The 23811-nt window shown below is 42.5% G+C and overlaps 1 protein-coding gene across 1 annotated transcript in view; it reads right to left on the minus strand.

The window, feature by feature from the left end:
* Positions 1-19080, minus strand: part of GPR78 (G protein-coupled receptor 78) — a 63554-nt gene extending 44474 nt beyond the window's left edge. The window contains exons 1-2 of the mRNA XM_088461747.1: positions 18413-19080; positions 16489-16602 (exon numbers count right to left, since the gene is read on the minus strand). Coding sequence (XP_088317873.1) covers positions 16489-16602; positions 18413-19080 — 782 coding nt within the window. The remainder of the gene's footprint in view (positions 1-16488; positions 16603-18412) is intronic.
* Between the last annotated feature and the right edge of the window lie 4731 nt (positions 19081-23811).

Below are 23811 nucleotides of genomic sequence, written 5' to 3' on the forward strand. Positions count from 1 at the left end.
GAAGAATATTCTGGACTTCCATCACGGACACTATTTTCTCAAAAAGGAACGTAATTATTTTTATCTATTCACTAGCACCTTTTTTATTGAGTCACATTATTTTTGTTTATTTACTTGTATTGAAATGTGGTAAGATTTTATGTTTGATTCATTGTTTAGGCTGCTTTCTGTTGTGCCACTTACAAGGGGTTCAGCCCATTTTTTTAGTCTTAGTGACTTGACAAAACCCAAGAACAGTTCTGTTGGGGACACAATGGAGCACTTTGCATTTTCACTGTCATATGGATATACCTTCCCCAAAGTCTTCTTTTTTAAGCGTCTGTTTCTTTTTCAACAGTGGGAAAAATTTTTATGGTCATGTAGACTGCGTATGGAACTATGTGGATTATAAGCATGTCTAAGCATCAGGGTCATAGCAGGACACTTCCGCTGCTGCCTGCCCCAGAACATGTGATGTCATGATGCCACCGAGTGAATCTCCAGGCTGTAGGGTACAGTTCCACACACTCTATAAGCCAAAAAAGGGTGCCACTGGGTCAGTGACAGTGTTGCCCCTTTGACCTTGCACTCTGGACTGCAGAACCAGCCACACACTCCTCTCTATGGCTCTGCTAAGTACGTTCCAAATATTGAATTGAGAATGTTGGGAGGTATGCAAAAATAATGAAGGTTATATTGAAATTAAAATGATGGCTCTGCACCTCTGTTCTGTTTATGTCAGTTTTAAATAGTCTGCATAAAACAGAATGTACCCAGGGGTAGTTAGGGTGTCCCTGCCCACAATTCTGAGTTACTGTTTGCTTATCCATGATATAACATGCAGCCATGGAGTATGTGTGGTTCAAATTAGGGATGTGCAGGCTCGGATAGGTTCGAGGGGCTTAGCGTCGGTGGGGGTTAGCAGCGACGGTGGGTCGGCGCATGCGCGGGCTCTTAGTCGCGGTATTTTTTCCTAAAATACCGCGACTAGAGTGCGGATGGGATCCGCAGGGACAGAGCTCTATCACAAGCTCTGTCCCTGCAAGGGATTTATAGTAAATCCCTGTGATATTGCCTGAATTCGCAATGCGAATTCACTCGGTAATATCACACTACAATCCGCATTCAATATGCGGATTGTAGTAAATAGAGCCCATAGTGTGATCAAATTTCTGCATCTAAAGGGCACATCAGCAGTTGTAATTCATCACCAACTTGTCGAGGTGTACAGTTATAACATCAAGTCGCAGAAACAGGTTTGAGTTTGGTACACTGCCTTTGATAACTGCAGGAAAGGCGTTCAAGATGAGCAGCGATCCGGCCGGCCAAGCACATCCACTACAGATGACAATTTGTGCCGCATTGAAGGCCTGATTCAGGGGGACAAATGCATGTGAGTTAGTGATATTGCTGATGAACTGAACATTTCAGTGAGTACTGTGCACAACATTGTACATAAGCAACTGGGGTACAGGAAAAAGTGTTCACGCTGAATACCGAAGCAACTCAAAGAAGTTCACAAAACCAATAGGATGGGATTGTCTCTTGTGCACTTGACGTGGTACCATGAAAAGAGATTGCAGTTCTTGCAGTGTTTTGTTACAGGTGATGAAACATGGGTGCATCATGTGACACTGGAGATGACATGGAAACACGCATCATCCTCACCTTCAAAGAAAATCAAAACAACTTCATCAGCAAAGAAGGTAACGGTGATCGTGTTTTGGGACCATAAGGGCGTGCTTCTAGTTGATTTCCTCACCAAGGGAGATACTGTGAATGCTGTCCGCTATGTGACACATTGAGCCAGTTGCGGGGGGCAATTAGTCAAAAACGACCAGGGTTGCTGCAAACAGGCGTCATATTGCTGCACGATAACGCCAGGCCACACTCGGCCAACCCCACGCATGAGTTGTTACGGTGCTACCATTGGGAAGTACTGGGCCATCCTCCTTATAGTTCTGACATGGGCCCGAGTGATTTCCATCTCTTTGGACTGTTGATGAAGAACGTAGGTGGAAGGCAAATCACAACCAACGGTGAAGTTCAGAGTGACACTGATTTCTTCTATGCCCAGGATAGATGCCTTGGTGTACTCTTGGAACAAATCCTTAGACAAGTATGGAGACTATGTGGAAAAATAATCTGTTTCAAGGCCATACTATTGATTACCCATATATGTACGAGTTGAATACATTTACATAATGAGAGGTCTTGTTACCTTATTTATTGAACTACCCTCACATAAAGTAGCGTCCTGCAAAAACTCAAAACGTTGGACCAGCCATTGTGGTATCAAATGCTTCACTTCACAATATAAAAGGGTTTAAGAAGTATTACACACACTAATAAACTTTTTCAAGTAATCTTCAACATACACTTATTCCTCATTTTCTTGGATTGTGAGGATCATGAGGCTTGAATTTGAAGATGGTCTAGGGTAGCCTCAATGGGATGCGGTCATAATCCTGACCGCAAGGAGTCTGGTGCTCAGAATGCAGATGATGGAATCCCGACACACCTGTCAGAATCCCGAAGGTAAGTAGTTAGCAGTAGGGTTAGGCACTGAGGGGAGAGAGTTAGGTTTAGGGTGCGGGGAGGGGGAGGTTAGGTTTAGGCACTGGGGAGGGAGAGTTAGGAGTAGGGAGAGAGAGAGTGTTAGGATACCAACCGACAGGTATCTGTATCCTAACCCTGTCGGGACTCTGACCACTGGGATCCGGTACCGAACCCGCCTCTGTCAGGCACACCTCTTCATGCAGCACCAGGTTTTAGCCCTGCAGAAATACTTATTTTGTTTGGTCGTTACATCTGCAGCCTCAAGTGCCAATGCAATAAATATTGGAACATAGACTTTGGTGGCCAGAAGCTGCATGATGACGTGGTGAGAGACAGGCAGGACTCAAAAGCGGAGCGGATCTTGGAAAACCAGTGATATGATTTAGAAGAGGATAAGAGGCTGGTCCAACGTTTGTGTTTTTGCAGGACGTTATATACACACATACAGGTTAGTGAAAAGGTTTATTGCATTATCCGTGTCCGTCACATCCGTTGCATTATGCAAAAATTAAAATAGGAAAGTAACAGTTTTATTCAAGTTTTGAAATACTAAGGAGGTAAGACATTACCGTAGTATTTAAAGAACTAAATAACTTTTTTTATTATTAATATTATTAATTTGCTTTCTCCTTATATATAATTGAGTATTATAGCTACCTATAGCAGAAAAGTGCTACTGCAAACTGTCGCTCTTCCTAAATTATTTACATTTTTTTATATTAATTTATTTAAGAGCACTTGCAAAAACATTGCGTGCTGAGGTATTAATATTCATATTGTGTGGCGCTCTGCTCTATAACTGTATGATGAGCTCTTTTGTGTAGAAGATTAGCACTGCCTTGTTTGCAGGTTAAATAAAGTGAACATGTTGGGGATTAGCAGAAGCATGAAAATGCACACCCACTTGTCCATGTACCTCTGACTCACACACATTCACTCATCAGCATTTGCAAACACACAAAATCAATTTTCAGGTCAATCCATAGGCTGTGGACTTTAAATCAGGCAATTCTGCTATGGTCGGAGAACCAGATAGTAATAAACTTGTAGACACTGTATTTAAATGACTGGCCAACAAAATGCTTGTCTACTGTTATCCACCAGGCCCAATCACTTTATATGATCTATTCCTACAGTAAAGTAATAACATGCACACAGCATTTTAAAACGCCATATTAAGTAATCAAGTGTTACAGTTGAAAAGAACAAATCGGTAATTTACTGGTTTTGCTCATGATCAGTACTGCCATGAATTTGGATTCGGGGAGCGTGGTCACTGGAAAGGGAATGGCTAAGCCCCCTCATTGTATACATTACTATGGTGTGCACTGCCTCAAAGCCATGGTGAGTGCATCGGGGGCCTTGTTTGTGCCATCACAGGTTGGCATGGTTACGCCTCTCTTACACTTCCGGGACTATACAAAGACCCAGGCTGGTTATAACATCGGTCGCACCATTGACATTTGCGGTAGTCTAGGATTAACTCTAGATACTCTCCACAAATCATGGCCTCTGAAGTATTGGATTAGTGACTGGCAGGGGCACATTTATAATGGGGGCAGGGTGTGCGGTGCACACGGGCCCTGTGTCCAGGGGGGCCCACACCGCACACCCTGCACCCATATTATCTAAAATTTACCTCTCTGAGGTCCCTTGTTGGGTCTCTCAGCGCTGCTCAAAACCCCAGAAAATGGCCACCGCGGCTATTTTTCCGGCGTTTTGCGCATGCACTGTGTGGAAATAGCCGGGAAAATGGCGGCTGCTTCATTTCTCCGGCAATCTGCACATGCGCAGTAGACTCTGGGCACACTCTAGTGCCCAGAGTCTACTGATTCTGCGGCAGCCGGCCAGCCGCCTTAGTCGGCTGCCGGCCTCCGGGGTGAGAGGAGGGGGCCCGTGATGGGGGGATGCACATGGGCCCCCTCCTCTCTAAAGACGCCCCTGGTGACTGGTAATGCAGAAGAGTTCCCAGACATTCCCATGACACTCCCATAACACGCCCAAGAAACGGTCCCTTTCTGCGATCACTTTTGGTCACCTCCCAGTCTCCACCCCGATACCCCCAGCGATCGCAGACCTCTTCTCAAGTGTTAGCGATGCCGTACGCAAATACTCAGTAGCAAAACATCACTCAACTGCGGGAATATCGACACCGCGTCCATCTCTGAATCAGGCCCTAAGCTAATAGATAACAGATTTAAATATTTTGGTAATCTCTTATACTGTTGTATATATTGAAGTTGACTTTCTGTAGCTTTTAATGCACATCCTGTGTGAACAGGTAACAGATGAAAATACATTTCAGCTGCCACATACATTTCTACTAATAAAGTACTTCTTGAATTGACCCATGGCAGCAGGCGGTAGCCAATGACAAGAACCTTATGGAAGATTATCAGAGTAGACAGAGCTTGTCCTTATTATTTATATATTACTTGAATATCGCAGCGGTCTAGCTAAAGGTTCCTGAGATCAGCTGATGCCAGAGGCAAACAGAGACAACAGCTTGGCCGGACTTCTAATCATGAGTTCTCTTGGGAGCGCTGTACAGTGATGTCATCTCACAGTGCTCCCCATTTAGAAAGCCATAGAGAGTAAAGAACCCAGCAACCATGAACCCACATAACATACTGAGGTCACAGTCTGCTCCCCAGAAGCCTGGAGCTCGAGTGCATTACTGCCACTATTTGTATTACTTTTTTTAGTGCATATATCCGGCTATACTCCTTTGCCAACAGTCAGGACTTTTTCCCTGACTGCCCACACTGTGGGCAGTCACTGGTGATTACCTACAACACTGATTTGTGGGGCAAAGGTGATTGCTTAAAGGTGGCATAAGGAGAGTTAGCATGATCTAGCGCAGTGTTTCACAAACATGGTCCTCATGGAACCCTAACAGTGCATGTTTTCCAAATCATCCTGCTGGAGCACAGGTGTGTCAGTTGATTATCACAATAGATCTACAGATTTAAGTATTCCTGAGGGTACCTTGAAAATTATTAGGATTCCATGAGAAGTGACGTTAAGAAACACTGGTCTGGCACATCAGCAGCACTAGGCACACAGCAGGGCACACCTCAATGTGACTTGGCCATGTCCCTTTACTACACCACTGGCACACTGCCTGGCCATGAAGCACCGCCAGTGAACTATGAAGATTGGAAGAAGATCTTATGGGCCGATTAATAAAATTGTGAAATCTTTGGTTCCTCATGCAGAAGTTTTGTATGCCGTTCAGTAGGCGAAAGCTTGGGTCCTCAGTATGTGGGGTTTATTTACTAAATTTAAAAAAAAAACAATGCTTTTAATAGCAAAATAACCTCTTAAATTCTAGGCTTAAGCACGTGTTTCAAGTCGCCGGCACGACTTGCTACCTTCCAGCACTTCAATGGTTACTCCTTCTACTTCCATCTGCCTTATGAGTATTGCATCATGTAGCTAGGAAATCTGTACGCCGGACAAGGTCACACTGAAGCATCTTCCGTTACCTTGATTGGTTCTTCGTCTGTTTATATCCGGCTTTATCTTCAACGGCCTTGGCGGCTATAGCATCTCTGTATGTGCCCTTCCGGTTTCTGCTTCTGGACTCTGTTCCAGCATCTCTCCTAATTGTACCTCGGTCATCAGGCCGCACCATATCCTCTGGCTCTCATAGCCGCACCACGGTGAATCAAGCCGCAACTCAGTCATCAGGCTGCACCATATCCTCCGGCTCTCATAGCTGCACCAAAGCAAATCAAGCCGCATCTCGGTCATCAGGCCGCACTAAAATCCTCTGGCTTCGCAGCCGCACCATGGCTAATCAAGCCGCACCAATTCTACCATCTACTTGCTGCATCAATTCTACAGACTATACCAGCCACATCAATTCTACCAGATTCCTTGGTCATCAGGCCGCACCATATCCACCGGCTCTCACAGCCGCACCTCGGCGACTCAAGCCGCATCTCGGTCATCAGGCTGCACTATATCCTCCGGCTCATAGCCGCACCACAGCAAATCAAGCCACATCTCGGTCATCAGGCCACACCATATCCTCCAGCTCTCGTAGCCACATCACGGTGGTTCAAGCCGCATCTCAGTCATCAGGCCGCACTAAAATTCTCTAGCTTTCACAGCCGCACCACGGCTAATCAAGCCGCACCAATTCTACCAGCTACTTGCTGCATCAATTCTACAGGCTATACCAGCCACATCAATTCTACCAGCTACTAGCTGCATCAATTCTACAGGCTATACTAGCCACATCAATTCTACCATCTACTTGCTGCATCAATTCTACAGGCTATACCAGCCACATCAATTGTACCAGCTACTTGCTGCATCAATTTAATGGGCTATACCTGCAACATCAATTGTACCAGCTACAAGCTGCATCAATCCTCCAGGCTATACCAGCCACATCTATCCTCCAGCAATAAGCTGTATCTCTTCCACAGACCTTACCAGCTGCTTTACTTCACCAGAGGCAACTACCACGTCTGTACCACCAGAGCCGCATTAACTGCATCTATACCACTAGTGCAGCATTTACCACATTTATACCACCAGTGCTGCATTTACCGCATCTATACTACCAGTGCTGCATTAACTGCATCTATACCACCAGTGCCTTATTAGCCGCATATTGGCTACCGGTTCTCATTTGTGTCATCCTCTATTCTGGCACTCCTGGGTGGTCTGTGTTAACCCCTATTACTTTGAGTTTATGTCCAGACGGCCGCCTAAGTACCGGTGAACGTTCCTAGTTCTAAGGGAACAACACCAGCTGTTATTGGCTGAAGATCTCATCCTTAAGTTTTGAGGGTGTACGCAGGGTGTCCTGGGAAAACTGTAGCAGCACGCTGAGAAGTGGTGGCTTTTACAAACCACTGATTAGCAAATAAACGCTTGATGGTCTTGGTCTATTTTGCTGGATCGCAAGTCATTGACTTGCATAGAGTGACTGGTGCCTTGAACTAAAAGGGCAACCATTGCATTTTGCAGCTACATGGAATAGCCTCTGGTCTACACCTGGTTGGTCAAAGGTTCATCCTTCAGCAAGATAGAACCTACCTTCAGGTCAAGGAAAAGAACAAGATGGGTAGCTTCAAATCATGGCATGACCAGCGCAGCCTCAAGACTTAAATCCCATCAAGCTGGTTTAGATTAAACTGGGCATAAAGGTGAAAGCAAACCAACCTACAAGTGCAACACATCTTCAACAGTGTTTGGAAGTACTTCCCAAACAATATTTGATTTCCATTATAGAAAGAATGATATGAGTGCTTTCTGCAGTTATATCTGCTAAAGATGGCTACTTTTGATAAAAAAATTAGTCAAAAATTGAGTTAAAATATCAATAAAAACAGGAAAAAGAGGGGTGTTCTAAAACTTTTGACCGGTGTATATGCATGTGCATATATTAATATATTCAGACTTTTTCCTATCACTCTCACGAAAATAGTGGTTCCCTGGAAAGATAGCAGACAATGTAATACGCTAGTTCTCATTAGTACATGGTTAGTCCATGATGAAATGCCTGTCTGTAGGGTTACAAGGCAAACCAATGAAATCTGGACACGCATTCTGCACTGGTTCATTACAGCTAGTTCACATGTCTGCTGTCGTTACTATAAATACACGAGAACAATTACCATGCAAGAGCAGTTCCAGCACTGCTGGACCACCAGGAACATTTTTTTTACATTGTAATAATGAGGACATTTCATCACTGACGACATGATGAATGTCGACAAAATATACCACAACCTGGATAAGCTATGTCTGTGAAGACCCAAACAGTTTATGGGTACATACAAATCAAAAATGCTTCAAGTAGCTTTTAGTTCCAGCCAGTGCATGAAACAGTTGTCAGTGGTCACAGACCAGCCAGTCATAATGATCTCTATGATCACACCCATTCGGACTATAGCCATCATGTTGTCAATGCAGCTGAAGGCTGATGAATGAGACCTAGCAGGAGCCAAAATGACATTTCTAGTGGGTGGTATATACTCTATGGTTACAGAAGAGCCAGCAAATGTCTTGGGTGTATTTAGCGGTCTATGGGCCCTGATTCTCTATGGAGTGCAACTGCGCATGCAATAGCGATTACGTACATAGTTCAACTGTGATAGTATGCCACCGCTGCACTACATAAGGACGCCCAGATTACCTTACACACATCCGTAATGTTTAGCAAGACTGCAAAAACATTGGTACAATTGAGTACCATCGCAGCCTCACACACACTTGCACAAGCCCGGACCTTACTCGGAAATTGCTAACTTCAGCGCACACTATCAGGCCTCAGGCTGTGTAGGGCATCGCAGTGGCTAATTTATGCATGCCCATGCAATGGCATTCAAAAATACTGGCATGTCTGCATTCGGCTGACCAACCCCCCTGTTACCACCCACGAATGGCACTTCCTGACAATCACTGCAATGGGTCTGCGTAGTCACTGCGATCACAATGGCTAGTTTGTGCACAGAGATGCATACGCAAGTGCACTACTCAACAATCAGCCGATTGCGTGTGTATTAGCAACTGCGTTCCTTGATGAATCCTATTTACTAAGCGATGGAGAGAGATAAAGTACCAACCAACCAGCTCCTAACGGCCTGTAAAGTGACAGGAGCTGATTGGTTGGTACTTTATCTCCATACACTTTATCTCTCTCCAAGACTTAGTACATAGACCTCTTACTTGCAGGATCTATTTTGATATGGAAACTAAAGTAAATGTCTATATAAGTAGCTATTATTATTATTATTATTATTATTATTAGCTAATTCCATAGAATTTCCAAGCTTTAGGGATGCAAATGAACTTTCTACAGGTAAGCCTTAGAAAAGGCTTTGTGTCACAAGAGTTTACAATATCTATGGAGTTAGTTAATAATCCAAAGTTATTATTTATTAAAATATTTATAATTTTAGTATTTTACACTTTAAAACTGATTCAACATCTTCTATACTAGAAATACTGGCTCCAAATGTTCATATCTGAGCGTCTAACCTGCGTCCCTATCATGCATATAGTAATTAAGGTCAATGGTCGAATGAACTTTAAGCTGAGAGTTTTATTATCCGGTAGGACTTTATTTGTTCTCAGCCATCTTTGGCTATTGGTGAAGTTTATTCTAAATCATCCAAACTAGGTTATTAATTGCTACTTGTTTAGCCAGCTTAAAACTCTATGGGGAAATGAAATTATCAGAGACTTTTCAGCCAATAGCATGGGAGATACAGTACTCCACGTGGGATCTCCCCACCATAATACTATTACATTCTTATTGGAGTGTGGCTATGCCGGCGGCTATTATCAAGGCCAGATTAACCAATGGGGCAGATGGAGCTACAGCTCCGGGCCTCCATATAAAAACAGGCCCATCACCACTGCTGGGGCAGTTTTTGGGGGGTCCTGCGCTCTGGATTTGAACCTTGGTATGTTAGGGACCTACCCGAAAGAGGTTACCTGGATATTGGTGGGTAGGCCCATAAGCTTGGCCATGATTATGCTAAAAACCTCTATTGATTGCAAAATTTTATTGCATTTATATATATCATTAATAATTTGGAGTTGTGCACCTGAGATTTGTGTTTCTGTGCCTGCAATTAGTCTCATCAGGTAGCACCTCCCACTATATATAGAGTCAGGTTGTGCAGTCCAGAAATCTTTCCCATATGCTCCATCACCATAACAGCATGATGATGACCAGCCAACTAGATGGCACCACAGTTGGCTAGTAATGTAGCAGTGTACATTCCCACATGGCACTGGCCATACTCTCATAGCATTGGTCACACCTCTTTCACTTCTCACTGTAAACCTTTGATCATTTCCAGCCTCAGGTCCATGTGGCTCTTAATCCGGCCCTGGCTATTACACTCCCCCTACTTGTTTCTTGGGATATAACAGATCCTGGTGTAGAGAGGTTGGCAGTGTACAGGTAGTACAGTAGGTGAAATATCACTTGTATTAGAATTTACCACAAGTTATGATAACAGATCAATTATATTTCCTCAATGAACAGTTATTTTACATCCAGCTAAATGATTTAGCAATAGTAATTTTATATCATAGAAACTGAATGTTACTGTCAAGCAAATTAATAATATTTTTGTCAACGGAATCATTTGAGCATAGTGTACTCGTTCCACCTTTCTGATAGGCCGATGCAGACAGATGTCAGTAATGTTCTTATATTTGTCTAAAGCATACGCAGCTCTGAAAGCAAAATATTACAATAGTCCCAATGGGCAAGCCGCTACATGCAGAAGATCAGATACATAGCATGTAATGTGTAATGAATGTAACACTAGATCATCGAGTGATGAAAACAAAAACCTGTTAGAACCTGCAGTCTTCAGAGACATGTGTAGGGAAGAAAGGAGTCCCAGTTGATGGCTTAATTCAAAGCTGGAAATGAAGATGGCTGATTAAAGGGAAAGCCTATAAAGATCATGTATAGGTATCTGTACTCAGAAGACCTCATTTATGTCAAGCAACATTACTTTGTGCTTTGATGCCAGGTTTACACATTAAACATTAACGGACATTATCTTACTGTCTCTGGGCTGGTTTCTTTGAATGCAAATTCTCTAAGAACTCATAGCATTATTAAAGCAACTTTACCAAACATGTGTCATTTAACTTCTGTTCAGCGCACATATTGGTGCAATCATAATACTAAAATCAAGAGAAGATGCTTGCATATCATGGTGTATGTGACATACTGTACTGTACTGTGCACTGACCTATATGGCTTTTCTCCTATATAATTGACAGCTTTTCATTGAAAGTGCCTCATGGGAGATGTACAATCTAATTTTTAAGGGCTCTAACAATGCACTTGGCTCCCTGCAGACACAGGACAGAGCTTCCCCGGGCAATCCCCTGTAACACATTTAACAAAAATGCTCACACAGGGGCCTATTTATCACACAAAAAAATGTGATCAACCCTCCAAAATGAAGTAACCACAAGTACTGCCTCCTACTATCATATTGTTTCATGTCCTGATGGTCACTGGTCATTCTTCCTTGTTCTCTGAAATGACTTGTGAATAATTGTGTCTTGTGCTATTGCCTTTGTCAGTCTCCTGAGAATGATTTTATTGAGGTACTCTGGCCTGCCCTCACAGGGATATCAGGCTGTAGGGTCTGAGACAATCTGAGTAATGAATGTCTCCTCCTGAGGGCAAAGTGGCTTCTTGTTTTCTATCTGCCTCTTCCCCACAATTTCTTTTCTTTTGTCCTTCAGCGCTGACTGGTACCCAAAGATTTAACCTATAATGATCCCTAGAACAAAGATCCAATTCCTCAGCTATCACTGATTGTCCTGATCTTCTGCTGTCACTTATCACGACTGAAAGCAGAGATGTGCGAGATGATACACACTGTAAGGACTGCCTTGCAGTCCTCTAACCAAACCAGCACATGCTACAAAATACCCTACATACATGCCACCAGATCCCACATGTACCCCCAAACTGCCTGCAGACTCCTCACATATCATTTAGACCCCAACAATTTCCCTACCTCCCCTTACTACTGATTAACTAATGACCCCTAATTAACTATTAATGGCCATTAATTCATTTGCAACTAATTGCCAACTAATGACTGTTAATTAACACCCCCTTGCCCAAATAACATAACTTACAGTACCTTGCCAGTTAGGATCAGAAATCCTGTTCTTTCCCATGGAGGAAGGGCAAGGACATGTGTTGCTCACTTCACTATACTCCTTCCTCCTCTTCTGATGCGCACTTGCATGGTGCGCCTGCTGTGATCATGTGATGCTGATCTTCGCCGGCTATGATCGCGTAATGCTGGTGCGCTAGTTCTGACCATAAACCTGGAAGCAGCCAGAGGCCGCAGGTGAAAGCTCAATGGGCCTTTGGTTGCCCATGGGCTAAATGATGACCTTCAGTGATTTAAGGCCATGCACATACTTAGCTTTAGACATTATTTTAAATCTGTCATTGGCCCCATTAAACATCTTTACGAAGTACTCAAAGGCATACATGTGTATTGTTCTACTTGTTATATAACAGCTATTTATTGCACGGTGTTGCAAAACCATAGCATGGTGTAGGAAAACCTGCTGCACAGAATAAGAGCAGTCTCCAGGGGAATGTATCCCTCAAGACACCATGGTTAGCTACTCACTGAGCACTAACCAGGTTCAAATATACAGTATGTGATATATCACCTAATCTGACACAGCCAGTGGTGCTGCCAGCCAGCTGTGCTTCTGTGATGACATAAGGATAACAGGGACTATTTTAACAGACAGAGAACAAGGAATTACAACTCCTAGAATCACACAATTTTACTATTGTAGCAAGAATTTCATTCCATCATCTCCAAGTACAGTATATAATCACTAGATGGAGACCCAGGGTTCTATTTACTACAATCCGCATTTTGAATGCAGATTGTAGTGTGATATTACCGCATTGCGAATTCAGGCAATATCACAGGGATTTACTACAAATCCCTTGCAGGGACAGATCTGCTTACTAAAAATATGTGGTAATTAGGGCTTGGGGCTCTATTTATTAACATTATTTTTACTAAAATAAAGTGAAAAAGGGTGTTTTCACACCCTTGTCACATTATTTTAGTATCACCTATAGTTATTACAGGGCAATTGGTGTAGAATTCGTAAAATTTTACTCCAAGCCCTAATTATCACTTAATTTTAGTAAGCAGTTCGCATTTCCCATAATTGTAATTGGAAATGTGATCTGGCCAAAGTTACTAAAAATAAATTGTGAAAAAATACCGGGGAAAGCCCTGTGATAATAATGCCACCTGGAGGTGGCGTTAGCCAGGGTCTGCCCCAGTTAACGGACTCCTGCTCTGCTCTAACGGGCAGATCAGAGCCTGGAGCCGGCCCCAGTGATCAGCTGTGTGGTCTAAACAGACCACATGCTGATCTTTGCTAAAAAAAGAAGAAAAAAATAGTAAAAAAAAAATCCTTACCTGAGTCCAGTCCAGGAGCCGGTGGTCGGGGCTCTGGCGATCTCCCCTCCAGTCAGCTGGTCTCCCTGCCTTCACTAGTGCCCGGTTGTCACCTGACCAGGTCCCAGTGCAGTATGGGATGTCAGCTGACCAAAGCCACGGAGGACATCACCGGAGCACTGATGACTGCAGGTAAGTGTAGTTAAGGGAGGGAAGGTCGCTGGGGGTGGGGTGGGGGTGTGTCACGGGGGGGTGTCAGTGGTCGCGGGGGGGTCCCTGACCATGGGGGGTGGGGCTTATTGCCAGGGGGTGGAGCTTAGCAACGGTCGGTCAGCGCATGCGTCGGCACTTGTCACAGTGTTTTTTGAGAAAATACCATGATAAGTGTGTGGAGGGGATTCACAGGGACAGAGCTTTATCGCAAGCTCTGTCAAGTCCCTGTGATTTTGCCTGAATTCACAATGCAAATTCAGTTGGTAATGTCACACTACAATCTGCATTACAAATGCAGATTGTAGTAAATAGAGCTCTTAATGTCCTCATACATCTTACGTCCTTGCACCTTAAACAGCCCTTCTAGTCGCGCCATGCCGTGGTGTGGCAGAACTGTTTTGCAATGTTTTTAATTATATTTAGAAATCCCAGTGTAGTTTATAAGGGTATTAAACATTTGGTACTCGTTTTTATTGCAATTTAATAGAGATGTGTGGATCGGTTCTCCAGAATTCCGAATCCACTCGAATTTTGTGAATTCGGGTAAACCTGAGTCGCGGTTCTGATCTCCTGAGGAGATCTGGGTAAATCCGGGTCGTGGTTCTTATCTTTTTGCATTTCGGAATTCGGATTTTAAATCCTAATTTCGGTTTTGGATTGCATAAACTACATGGTTTTAGCTGTTTTGAAAAGTTTTTGTCTTTTTTTTTTAAAATCCAGATACAAAGCCAAAACCAAAACACTTGAGGGTGGTTTTGCAAAACCAAATCCAGATCCAAAAGCTTGAAGGAGATACAGATCCAAAACCAAAACACGGGGGTTGGCGCACATTCACACAAATTAAACTTAACAATGAAGAACAAATGCAATGCTTCTTTATGTGCTGGAGCGCAGGGCCATAACTGGGGGTGTGCGAGCGGTGCCACCATCCTAGGGTGCAGGGCCTTGGCAGAGGCACCATCACTGCCCCATGGCACCTGCATTTGCCAGGAACAGCATCCTGCAGCTTGTAGAGCCACCAGGAGAGTCTTTAGGATGCTTCGGGGACTGCTGCTCCTCTTCCTGGGCCCAGAAGTCTCGGCATGCAGGGCTGCCATCAGAAATTATGGGGCCCAGTACAAATGAAACAAGCAGGGCTCCCCACCACCACCACCACCTAAAATTTTGTAAATGCCAGCACATTCCATAGTACTGACATGAGCCACACACACATATATGTAAATACAAATATATGTATACATATGACATTCCATGTTGTTTGTTAATGACAATAAATTATTTTATTCTATAGGTCAGTCCCTAATACTGACACATTATATAAATGTATCCAGGAATTACAGATAACTGTGCCCTTTCCAATGTGTGGACCGTAATGCAAGGACAAATTAAAGGGCCAGCACAGGGCAGAAAATCACCCTGATGTGGGACTACAGAAGCGTGTCTTCTTGTCCACAATTTAAGGTGCCCAAGTAGACAAATTGTGCCTTGTTAGTGACAGATATTCTGGCAACTGTGCATAGCAGCAAATGCATAACATCCAAATCCAACATTCTACTACTGTAGGACCAAATAAGTCACATCCAAGCCTTATATTCTACAATTGTAGGGCCAAATACATTAAATTCAAGTTCAACAAGTTCAAGTCCACTGTAGGACCAAATACTGTATGTCACATCCAAGTCTAACTGGCTACCACTGAAGGGTCAAATACTGTATGTCATATCCAAGTCCAACATGCTACAACCGTAGGACCAAATACATGTATGTCACATCAAGTGGGTGCTCCAGAGGTGGGGCTGCAGCACAGCCCCACATTTAAATAGGGGAGCCACATCAACTGCCAGTTGGTGTGGTTCCTCTATTTGAATTTTGGACTGCGCTGCATTTCCACCTCTGGAGCATCCAATGTGACATCCAAATAGAACATGCTTCCACTGTATCACCAAATACGTCACATCCAGGTTCAACATGCTGCTACTGTAGGACCAAATACATCATATCCAAGTCCAACATACTTCCACTGTTGGGCCAAATATGTCACATCCAAGTCCAACATACTTCCACTGTAGGACATGTTCGGACCACCCCCTTCCTTACTTTCAATTTTGATTATAAATTACTGCTCAGTTTAAACACATCCATGTCTGAAATCTCCTATGTGCTTTTCACTAGAAGGCAACAAGAAGGTGCAAAATGTGTCTCATTATTATTAAGTATAGGAACAGGTCTTTTGACAGAGAATAAAAGGCTTTGCCCCCTCCTACAATGCAGGGAACATTAGTGTAAATGAGCCCTCTCCATCTTTTTACCTCATTTAAGTGATTGCATCACACAAAACTAAAATTTACATTCTGCAAATCGAGAATAATTAGGTGTGTTCATACAGCTCATCAGCACTTTTGCATATAATCCTGACACAACAAGAGGTGCCTGATTCACCCAATTCCTATCAGCTAGTTCAACATTTGTTTTTGCACTTTTGCAGAACATAGATGATTCTTGTTGTACCAGCTTTCCATACGTTGAATAAAACTTCCCCAAGTCCAGCTGTTGATCCAGACAGGTTTTAGGACCCATTAACATCATTCTGGCTACAATTCCAATTGGCATGACTATAGTTAGTCTGCTGTACAACCAATGGATCTATACAACATCTTTCATGTTTGAAATACATCGCTTACCACTACTTTTCAAGTACACAAGGCATTCTGACATTATTTCCATGAATTGTGGCTGATCCTCATCATTATAGCAGAATAAAACGTTAATTCATACTGACCTTGTGACAACATATGGAGCAAAGCACACCACAAATGATCCTATAAAAATACTGATTTTTTTTGTAGCACGTTGGCGTCTCCTCTTTTGTTCAGTCAGACATCTCTGCTTCACACTGCAAGATAGAAGTGTTGCATTGTTACACAGTAACATAACACAAATCAGAAATGGAACATATACAGGATGTGTGTTAGATCTCAATATTAATCACAAGTGGTCAAATGGGGAAAATCACAAAACTAGTTAGAACAGACTAGGGGCCTGATTCAGTAAGGATCGCTATTGCGATCGCAGCCCCATAATCGCACGCAGTTCCACTGCGAAAATATGTTAATGTTTGCATTCGCTATGCCATCACAGCCTAACATAAGGACGCCAACATCCCCTTACACACATCCGTAATACTTAGCAGAATAGCAAAACCATCGGTATCATCGAGTACCATCGATCCCTTATGCAGAATTAGCAGCCCTCACCTTACTTAGAATTTGCTAGCTTCATTGCATGCAGTGGGAGCCCAAGTTGCATATCCTATCGTAATGGATCATTTATGCACGAACATGCAACAGCGTTCAAACGCACTGACATGCCTGCGTTTCTCTGTAAAATGACAGAAGTTGTTTGGCCGGTACTTTATCTCTCTCCACTTTATCTCTCTCCAAGATTTGATAACTCTCCCCCTATATTGGTGAATGTATTTAAGATTTCATACCTAAATGTGGAATCACCATGACTAGGTGCGGAATCCGGCAAAATGTGTGAAACTGTTTTGAAAATTTTGAACATTTAACATTACAACATACAATATAAAAGACAGCACTTCTCAAGTTCCCATCTCATAGAGGACGATTTATAAATTACTGATATTAAAAATAATATTTCAAATGGGTGCTACATAATGTAATAGTACTGTACATACAATATATCAATGGCACTACTCTGTGTCACTAATCTAAACATTGTGTCATTAGTTCTATTTGGAAAATACTTTAAAAGCAACTTCTGTAGTTATTTATTACAGCTATGGAAAAAATGGGTTAATGGTTATAGTTGGTATTATACTAATATAAGTAGGTTTAGAAGCAAACACCAAAAATCATCTTTAAAGAGAAGATGACATACTGTTCTGTAATGTTGATCTGAGAGATTGACATACAGTAATGCACTAACACACAGTCCATGAATTTCTGCTGTACTTTCCAAAATGTATAATCAATGAAGCTATTCTAGTTTTAAGACCATTGTGCCCTAGTTTAGTAAAGTATATTAGAATAAGTAATTTGGTTTCTGTGCATCATAACTCTTTTAAACAGATAATTCTAGAGTGACAAAACACAAAATACATGCTTATGTAAGAGTGTATGTCATTGGTTTATTTTATAGTTAGCAACACAGAATAAAAATCTGAAGGCAATAATGTTAGGATGCCAAACTTTGCATTTTCTTTATGCCAAGGTAATGAAGGGTTTCAAACACTGAAGTCTCTAAAACATTATTATTATATTTACACATAGCTGCAGCTATAATGTTTGCATGAGCTTGATGTCACATTGGCTGCTCTTACCAATACAATTGATTCATAATTTGTGTTAGCAATTAATGAGTCATATTTGATCTTTAGAATGTTGCCTGTTACTCCCATTTGACTAGTAAAGGTTCAAACGATTGTGTTTGCTGCCAACACTAATCAGGATATAGTATTTTTGTTGTTGTACAGTATATGACCAATGGTCAATAGGTGAATTTAGCTAAAGTTAGTATATTATGTTGTGAGATAAAGGTATAGGAGATGTCTATTTCTACCCATATGGCAATTAAAGACTATAAATGTTAAAAGCAGCAGCATTCACACATATACAGTACATATGAAATGCATTATACACAATAAATACACAATTGTAAAGAGAGGAGGATAAATGAATTACCTGGGGTGAATGTCTACAAGCAACACAAGCGTTTGCATGGTAATAATATCTATCCTCTTGCAGTGGAACCGTGCCACTTTCAGGACCTTTAAATAAGTGAAACATAATATAACCAGTGAGAGCATGAAAGTGGCAGCATGGAACACGATGGTAAATGCCACAAAGCGTCTCGTCTCAGGGGCTTCCTGGACATGCAAGGTACAAGAGGCATAAATGCTACTGTAGTCTAACCAGGACAGGAAGAGGGAGACCAAGGGGAAAGTGAGTGAGTGGATCCAAGTGTATCCCATCATGACCACAGCATCCTTATACCTCATCTTGCTGCTGTAACTTAAAGGGAAAACCACAGCAATCCATTTGTCTATGCTGAGAGCTGCCATGCTGAGCATGCTGTTAGAAGTCAGAAAAGTTTCCAAGAAGCCCACAGCCTTGCATATGCAGTCACCAAAGGGCTGCTGGTGATTGAGCATAGCCAGGAAAGTGGAGGGCATGTTCAGGATAGTCAGGAGGAGGTTGCAGATGGAGAGGTTGACAAGAAAGATCCCAGATACCTGCCTGCGGATTTCTGCACTGTACAAGAAACATACCAGCACTAGCACATTTGCAATTAAAGAGACGATGAACACTGTTATAAGTAAAACAGACAGCAGAACCTCTGCCAAGTGCATTTCTTAGCATGTACCCATTAGCCTGATTGTCACAGCAGTGTTTGCCTCATTAAATTGGGAGGGTTTAGGAGCAAGCTGGTTCCTGCATGATCCCTTTGCAGAATTCTCCCATTGCCTAACGCTAGAACAGGGCTAAGGCGCGTCCCCAGCTGTGTCTTCTGCACGGCGGCTGTCCAAGGTCCTGAAACTGGGCTGGCGGCAGACGCACCTCCCAGGCATGCCAGGGAAAGCAGCTCCAGTGGCAGAGGTTGCAAGGGTTACATTGCCCGCCTGCTCTCCCGATGGAAGCTAGGTGAGAAGTAGAATTCCACAGATAACATGGAAAATCAGATGCAGTTTCTCCAGAGGTCTTTGCCCATAAACCAGAGAGGCAATTGTGGTGGCGAGCAGCAGGAGTGAGTGGCACACCTTCTCTCTACAAGCTGGAATCCTGACTCATGCGCAAGCAGAAGCGCTGACAAAGGCAAGAAACGCTCATTGCCAGTCTGCACTACGAAAATCACTTGTTTGCAGATCCTTTAGGCGCTGGCAACAGTACTGTGATGTGGGAAAGACACCAAGTGTAGAAGTACAATATATTACCCACAGCAGCACATATTAAAGCAATTCATGGTGTGGAGATCATTACATTTATAGCATGCTGTGAATCTGTTAATACTGTAATTGATGCAGCTATTGGAAGCAGTGTGTTTATAAGCACTCAGTCAAATTAAGGAGACATTACAGTAAGCTAATTTTGTGCTACATTGAACATTGTACTAAGCCATCCCCTCTTTATTATTCATTGATTCATCATTATATTACCAACCACTGATATTTTTTTTTCTTGTTACTCCCAATGTGTCAGTGTGAACTCATTAGTAACTTATTAAAGGGCCTCTATATCTATCTTACACATTGATCAGAGTTGGTGAAATATGAAACTGCATATGGAAACATTCAACACTGTCTCTGCTGAGGCTTCAGTGCCAGAACTGTACTATACTGTATATATTTTTAAGTCTGTGACAATGGACCTCATCCAAAGGAAGGATCAAGCAGAAAAGGAGCAATGTGCACTTTGGGAGCTTAATTCTAAATTTCAGTGGTAAAAATATAAATAAAAAAGCTGGGCAAGTATTTTTATCACTACTGTACATGCAAAATCAGTCAGTATTTTCCATGCATGGCAAAAATAAATAAATATATAAATGCGTTTGCAACAGAGATTAGGGGTTTGGTTTTGCTGAAATCCGAACATACTCGAATTTTGGGGATCCGAGTCGAATCGAGTCCTGGCTCGAATCGCTGTGGGGGTTCCCAGTAGAACAAAGTTTGGACTCGGGTCTTCTTGCCAAGTTTGGATCTCGGATTTAAAAACCGGATCTCACATGTTTTGGATTGCATGTAAGTCCCCTTGTGATTTCAGGTGCCGTGAGGTGGTCAAACTTGATTAGAAATGACTTCAATGAAAGTTATTGATGTTAATAATACTATAGGAACAAAAACAGGTCGAAGTTACATGAATTTCGCTGTTTTTATACATTATCAAAGATATCCAAAACCGAAAACAAACCGAAACATGATGATAATTTAGAACCAAAGCACGGGGGTCTGTGCATATTCTAATTTGCAACCCTTGCATTGCAATATGGTTTGTTCCTTTTTTGTTTTTGTGCCTTTTTTGATTTTCTTCAAATTGTGAATTAGGACCACCATCTACCATTAGGGTAATCAGGCTGCAGCCTAGGGTGCCAGGATTATTTTTATTGGGGGGGGGGTTGTATAACTAATGGATGCTCCTCTACAGGGGCTAGTCATCTGAAAAAGGATAGAGAAGAATGGAGGAGAAGGAAATAGGAAGATAGAGAAGGATGAAGTATGGAAAAGGAGGAAGGGTAACCCCATTCCCTGGCTCCCATTACCCATTGTATGACTGGAGCACTGTCCATTGCTTGTATGAAGGAATTGCAGGAGATCAGAGAGGAGATGTGGTTGTAGCAGAAATAATAGGCAGCAGGATTCAGGTACCTTGGGCAGTTAAGTAGCTATATGGATATATAACTGCAATACTTTTTACATTGTATGGTGGCCTGTATGATGGTTCTATGTATTTTAAGGTGGTCACTTGGATGTGCTCTGTATTTTAAGGCAGTCACTGCTCTCTGCTGTTCACATGGATGCTGTCCGTATTGTGACAGTCCCTAAAATGCTCTCTGTATTGTATAGTGGTCATTATAATGGTGAGCACTGTCTAAAATGATAGCCACACAACTCGCTTGATGGTCTTAACCACACTCATGGCATGGCATGGAAACCCTTCCCTAAACATTAGTGCTTGGGGGAGTGCTGCAAATGCATTAGCCTTGGGTGGCAAGATCCCTTAATCAGGCCTTGAGATCCAGTGTGTCTCCAATCTTTGTTAATGGCACCCAGTGTTCATTTTGCACTGTACATACACTTCTGGAACTTTAATTCTGCTCAGGATATAAGTGAGCTGCCCTATTCTGGAATTAATGGTCAGGTTTTGGACTGTGCCAGCGCAGTTGGGAATGGAGACTTGGGAGAGCAGGAACCCAAAGTAAGCTGCTGAATAAGAAGATGAGAGAGTGTTGTGGGGGTTAGTAGTGATTTCACACACTCCAGTAAATGAACCAAATTAGCTGATTTATGGGAGCAGAATATTTAATCTAGCATCTAAGGGAATGGCTATTCCAGTAAGTAATGGAAATGGGCAGCAAATGCCATACATGTACTCAGTTATAAGGAGGACATGTAGGGCCTGATTCAAAGGTGGACACTGCTGCATTACCTCTAGCATCTGTTGCTGGAAGTAATATGAATATGCTATTTTAAATCTTCCCATTGTGTACTAGCATCACCGGAATGTGCTATCCCCGAAATGCCCCTTCTGCCAGTTCACACTGTAATGCCGCCGATGGTTCTGGACACACCACCACCGGCACACCAATCCATGCACCCTCACCACTTGCACCTATGGCAGGTGCAGTGTCTCTGTCTATACATGGTCTTTGTGGCTGCGGCTATGCAACTGAGAACGCAGCTGCTTTCTCTGACACGCCCATGACACTCACATGCAAAGCTCAAAAGAGGGATTTTTTATGTTCAATTCAGGCCACCGCTGAGGGATGCCAATGGTTTTTGCCTCACGATTTGTTATACCAGCGTTCCTGTACGCAATAGCACCTTTGTGCATATACTCAGGGTAACACATGCGCCGTAGGGGTTTTTCACAATATTTTGTGCAAGCGCAGTAGCAGATAATCTCTCAACTACGTAAACATCGGTATAGTGGACCATAGTGTGATCTGTCACCAATACTGAAATGCGAACACTTTCATTTTTACTATTATATCTAATAATATAACCAAAGAGTAAGGGCCCCTGACACACTTGACGATATTGTAAGCGATTTGGCCGATTCCGACTCATCGCTACGACAAATCGTTCATATCGTCCAGTGTGTTCACATTATGCTGATGCCGAGGCGCACTCCTGCTGGTCGACTGTCGCATCTTCAGATCTTTTGTACATGCAGAAAGATCTGAGGATGTAGCTAATGATCCTATGCTGTCGAATGCAGCATGGCCCCCGCTACCCCCCCGCCGGGTCACGTCACATCGGCAAGTGTGTATGCACTTGCCAATGCCGGCACCCCCGCCGGGTCACGTCACTCATGAAATCGTGCTGGGTACACATCATCTAGTGTGCACCCAGCTTAAGGAGACATGTAGGAAAGACTGATCATTGCCATAAAAGGCCAGTCTTGAACTATTCAGATATTCGTTAAAGCTCATTCTCTGGTGTCTTGTTCTTTCGTGGAAATATACACAGGTAAATGGGACACTTTCAAAATATTTTGAATAAATGTATTATTTTCAGGTATGTCATTCATGGCTAGAAGAAGAGATCTAGAAATAATATAGGAAAAAGGGTGGATTAATAGGAAAGTGGTAACATTTAACTTGGTAAAAACTAGAGAATACAGAGTAGACCGTAACAAAATATGTAAAAGAACAATCAGGCTAGTAAAGAAATTTGCTAATTTGGCAATTTCCAAGTAATAAAAGTTCAAACCTGTGGGTAAATTTACTAAAGTGAGAGTTTTTAGAAGTGAGTTTTAAAAGTGATGTTGCCCATAGCAACCAATCAGATTCTAGCTATTATCTTCTAGGAGGTGCTAGCTAAATGTTATGTAGAATCTGATTGGTTGCTATGGGCAACATCACTTCTAAAACTCACTTCTAAAAACTGACATTACTCAGCATGAGAGTATTCGGACTGTAGAATCTGCAGCTCAGAGAGGTGCAGTAGTAATAGAAGAATCACTGGATGGATGGAAAATACATTCAATGTATTTCAGATATTCCTCTCAGTAGCTTAAGTGATTGATCCAGAGACATCATCTGATTGCCATGTATGGGAAGGAATTCATTTTCTCTGCCTGTGAAGTTAATCTGGTAAATGCTTTGGGGGTGGGGGCTGCCTTTACCTTTATAAAAGGTTAAATATGAAGGTCTTTCATTTTTTTTTTAAAAATGATACTATCTATATAACTCAGGAACATAACTAGGGGTATGTGAGTGTGCCCAGTGCAGATTAAACATAATTTTCCCATAATTCTCTGTGCTTGCATTTTTTGATCTCATATAAGGGCACTGTCAGGAGAGACATCTGCCAATTGACACTTGTGCATGTAGGCAAAGGATCGATCATCCCTGTTAGTTGTAC

Source organism: Taudactylus pleione, unplaced genomic scaffold (assembly GCF_031769625.1).
Source record: "Taudactylus pleione unplaced genomic scaffold, aTauple2 ptg001091l, whole genome shotgun sequence".
NCBI classification, from domain to species: domain Eukaryota; kingdom Metazoa; phylum Chordata; class Amphibia; order Anura; family Myobatrachidae; genus Taudactylus; species Taudactylus pleione.